Below are 5000 nucleotides of genomic sequence, written 5' to 3'. Positions count from 1 at the left end.
AAATTGATGATATTTGTGATGATAATGTCTGCCCTCTTGACAGTAGGAAGTGAAGAACATATCACTTCATGTTAAGAGGTCGTTCCACTTCACACAATAGAGCGCCCTAATCTCAGAATAAAAGAATTGGCAACTCACCCCGCGCTCTGGAGTATCTTGTACACTAAGCTTCTTTTTATATTCTAGTCAGCTGACACGTAGTGCTTGTATTTACTCGTATTTACTCATTTTAAGACTTATGGACAATGTATTTACTGCTTCCTGTTAAAATTCGATGCCTTAAACACGACCTATGTTTTTTTTTTCTCCTCTCTCAAGAGACTTGAAAACTAGAAGTGTTCCAGTGTCCCGGACGAGTTGCCAATTTTTGTTATTTTTCCTGATTATAAATAGCCAGACTATCGAGTCACAAGTCCAGACCCACCTGTTCGTCCACGAGGGCGTTGTCGTAGTGGGGGTTACACTCTGCTTTGCCGACGAAGGGAATCTGAACCTTCTGCAGCACCTGCGTGTCCGGGCCCCTCTCGGTGGTGCCCCAGCCCGCCACGGTCACCTCCCGGCTGGCGAGGAAGGCGGTGATGTCAAGGCCGGCGGGCGGGACGCAGATGGGCTGAATGTAGTCTGTGGGAGAGCAGGCGGATGCGTTAGCGGCTCTTTAGGTATGGATGCATATTGTATACATGCATATATATATTTATATATACATATATACACATTCTCTACATATACATGTGTATATATATATATATATATATTATACATGCACACACACACACACACACACACACACACACACACACACACACACACACACACACACACACACACACACACACACACACACACACACACACACACACACACACACACACACACACACACACATATATAAGCACACATATATGTATGTATACATATATACATGTGTATACATGTATGTATGTATATGTATGTATGTTTACATATGTATGTATGTATGTATACATATGCATCCATGTATGTATACATATGTATGTATACATATATATGTATATATACATATATACATGCATAAACATACATACATGTATGTATACATATATATACACATATGTGTATATATACACATGTATATTTGCATATATTTATATGAATGTATTTAAACATATATATGTACATATATGCAAATATCATATACTGTATATACTTATGTATATATATATGTGTATCTATATGTATGTATATATGTATATACATATCTACACACACACACACACACACACACACACACACACACACACACACACACACACACACACACACACACACACACACACGCACACATGTATGTATGTTTGTAAACCCTGTATTTACACGAATCCATGAATACACAAACAGCACTGCTCCTGGACCCTTACCACTGAAGGTTGCTGCCCTGTTGAGCCTCACGAGAGCAATGTCGTCGCTGACGCTGGCCCGCCTGTCGAAGCTCGGGTGCCGGATGACCTGCGCGGGCGTGAAAGTCTGTATGGGCGGCGCGCATCGCTGAGTCCTTCCTGTTGTGGTGCAGTCCTCGTCTGTTGCCAGGTTATGCTCTCCCAGGCGAATCACTGATCTGTTGAGGTGAGGTCGGGGAGAATGTACAACGGGAGATAGGCTAAGTTATGGGGGAAATCATGTGAAGGAAATCAGGTAAAAATATACGATGAGGTAAATTGGAAGGACTGATTGAAAGCCACATAATGAGAAGACAGTTTAGGTTACACAAGTAAGCACGAGTGAAAAGGCCTTTGATAAATGGTTTACACTAATAACGTAGCTATAAATTGGGTTGCTTTTAATGATATTTTATGATGGAGTAATATCTAAACCTCGAGGCGTTTCGCAGTTCATCAGTGATTGATATACTTGGAAATGTACTCATAACAATTTTTGCATGTATCACCACTGCCATTTGATCATGCTACAAATTGCATTATTTTCCTCAGCCTCACCATTGTTTTGTTTTCTTCATATATTGCCTTTGAATTTACAACAGTACATTCTTATGCGACTTATGTGAAAATACGTGGTGATAGAAAATGTCATATTCCCATTTAATAAAAAATATCGCCTTATATGTTGATTTCTTACCGAAACTTCTATTCATTTATTTAAAAAAAGCTGACAAAATAGAAACGAGTTCCCAATAAAGTAATATTTTTAAATTTTATTTGTACCCGTTATGGTGTCTACGTACCCCTCTTCACTGCTGAATAATCTAATATACTTACAAAATTCGACCAGAAGTGAACTGCGGATCAGTGCAATGTGCGGCCGTGAGTATATAGCGGTTATTGATCAACGCACCTCCGCATCCGAACACAGGCCGGGTTTCGAATCGCCCTGGGGGGAAAAGTGTCTTATTATAGATAAAAAGTCATGCCGTAAGATGTCCTTTGGACCGCTGTAAAACTAATCAGCAAATAGCAACAATTCAATGCGTACTACACACAGCTACAACAAATGATAAATAACTGTGTTTAGAGGAAATGCGTCCGTTCTCACACATGCACACAAACAGATTAAGACAGAGAAGAGAGAGAGAGAGAGAGAGAGAGAGAGAGAGAGAGAGAGAGAGAGAGAGAGAGAGAGAGAGAGAGAGAGGTAGGTAGGTAGATAGATAGATAGATAGATAGATAGATAGATAGATAGATAGATAGATAGATAGATAGATAGATAGATAGATAGATAGATAGATAGATAGAGATAGAGATAGAGATATATATATATATATAGATAGAGAGAGGCCAATCAATCAACAAAACTCACCAGTAAATCCCAGCAGAGCCATCCAGGGATAGGCGCCCAAAGCAGCGTCTTCTCCGTCGAAAATGCGGTTGACGGGCGACGACGTGAGGCCACAGCGACTCGGCAAGAGCGCCTCACCTCCGCCGGGTGTGGGTTCCGTGGGTTGGGTGGGCTGGGTGGGCTGGGTGGGTTGGGTGGGTTGGGTGGGCTGGGTGGGCTGGGTAACGAGGGTGGGTGGAGTGGGGGTGGGCGTCGTTGGGCCTGAGCCTGGACAACAAACCTGTTCAAAATACATGCAAAGTATAAATAATCTATCTATCTATCTATCTATCTATCTCTATATAATTCAGTAACTCAAGAAAAAACCTAACATTGTTATCACACAACATCCCTTCCTCCTACAGCCAGTTCTCGCTGCATCAAACACGTTCCAAACACGTCCTGTCTCCCAGCACTTACTAACGGGTTCCTCGCGGAGAAGCCGCAGAAGGCATTTCTCAGGACCTGGATGTTCTCCTGCGTCGGGAAGTTGAGGAGGGAGATGAGCTGTGGGCACCTGGTCAGCTGAATGCAGGTCGTACCAGGTCTGCATGCCCGCGCTGAAGGGCAAACGTATTAAACAGGTCAGTGAGAGCTCGCAGGTTTCCAAGAGAAAACTCGACGTGGTAGAAATCGTTTCATAATACTCTTGAGATGTATTCCGTTAACGTTGGTGAAATTCATAGATAGGTCGCATTCTTAGGGAGAGAAATGTGTGTAATTTTGACTTTCTAAAGTGGAAACAGTAGTTTAAAGAGATGAACTGTAATCAGTGAAATAAGCTATTAACTAATGGACAATATTATTACATAGCTGAATTAAAACAATCCGTTAGTAATTTGTCAATCAATATACAGTGACATATATATAGCACCCCAGTAGACAAGAGAGTAAGATAATCTGAACAACAACAAGCACATCTTCAACATGAAAAAGAGAATTACCTCACACCCACCACCAAATTTCCAAGACAAACGAGTCTTAAGTGCGTCGTACATTTTGACTCGCAATAAAAAAAGAAAAAGAGAAAGAAAAATTATTTTCACTATCTTATAAATGCACACAAAAAGATCTGTTGCGTATAAGATGGATTTCGAGTGTCCGAACCGGTCAGGTGAAGCTAGAACTGAGCATTAAGGGAATCCCGTTGCGTTGCTTACCTGGGCGCATGACGTCATTACATAGAGTATGGGGGGAAAAGGGGAATTTCAGTGTTTTTCTTTTTTCTTTTTTGTGAAGTGGGAGATATAGAAGAATTTAATGGTATAGAAACGGTTAATTTGAAAATAATTGAGGATGTTATACGTGCCGACGCATGGGTAAACCAGTTCTTACATACAAAAACACTCACCAAGACGCACACACTCACTCATTCACTCACTCGCTCGCTTGCTGACTCCTTCATTCACTCATTCACTCATTAACCCCCTCCAATACTCTCTCTCTCTCTCTCTCTCTCTCTCTCTCTCTCTCTCTCTCTCTCTCTCTCTCTCTCTCTCTCTCTCTCTCTCTCTCTCTCTCTCTCTCTCTCTCTCTCTCTCTCTCTCTCTCTCTCGCTCTCTCGCTCTCTCTCTCTCTCTCTCTCTCTCTCTCTCTCTCTCTCTCTCTCGCTCTCTCTCTCTCTCGCTCTCTCGCTCTCTCTCTCTCTCTCTCTCTCTCTCTCTCTCTCTCTCTCTCTCTCTCTCTCTCTCTCTCTCTCTCTCTCTCTCTCTCTCTCTCTCTCTCTCTCTCTCTCTCTCTCTCTCGCTCTCTCTCTCTCTCTCTCTCTCTCTCGACTGTACAGGTGCGGGGTCATAACATAACAAAAGGTAGATAACCTTCAACTAACCTTGTCTGGATATCCGCTCTTCTGCTTGTGTCTGTCCTGCCAACATCACCGCTGCCACCAGAAGTGACAACATCGTCTTTCCCTTTATTTTTCCAAAAGTCCGCATGATGATACCTGGAATTTGATGCAATTAATCTCCAAATATCGATGAAAAGGAGAAGTAAATACTGTCGTCCGATATGCGCTGAAAATGCAACAAAAAAACCTTTCGACTTCCGTTAACCTTCGAACTAGTCGGTCAGACCCCCCGATGCAACAATTGCAGATTTGCAGTCTCTCAAACAGAGCATTTACTGTTCAGAATAGAAGTACATTAACAGTTTTCTGTCGTTATTTTTGCCAGTATCGTTTAAATAATATATAT

General features: G+C 41.9%; 1 protein-coding gene across 1 annotated transcript in view; it reads right to left on the bottom strand.

The window, feature by feature from the left end:
* The window catches only part of LOC125038103 (phenoloxidase-activating factor 1-like), a 6528-nt gene that overhangs the window by 1179 nt on the left and 349 nt on the right, over positions 1 to 5000 (bottom strand). Inside the window, exons 2-7 of the mRNA XM_047631378.1 lie at positions 4637 to 4750; positions 3229 to 3368; positions 2791 to 3049; positions 2253 to 2364; positions 1398 to 1594; positions 425 to 621 (exon numbers count right to left, since the gene is read on the bottom strand). Coding sequence (XP_047487334.1) covers positions 425 to 621; positions 1398 to 1594; positions 2253 to 2364; positions 2791 to 3049; positions 3229 to 3368; positions 4637 to 4742 — 1011 coding nt within the window. The 5' untranslated portion in view covers positions 4743 to 4750. The remainder of the gene's footprint in view (positions 1 to 424; positions 622 to 1397; positions 1595 to 2252; positions 2365 to 2790; positions 3050 to 3228; positions 3369 to 4636; positions 4751 to 5000) is intronic.

The sequence above is a fragment of the Penaeus chinensis genome, chromosome 24 (assembly GCF_019202785.1).
Source record: "Penaeus chinensis breed Huanghai No. 1 chromosome 24, ASM1920278v2, whole genome shotgun sequence".
NCBI lineage: Eukaryota > Metazoa > Arthropoda > Malacostraca > Decapoda > Penaeidae > Penaeus > Penaeus chinensis.
Note: the sequence above shows the minus strand (reverse complement) of the source record. Positions and strands in the feature narration are given on the sequence as shown.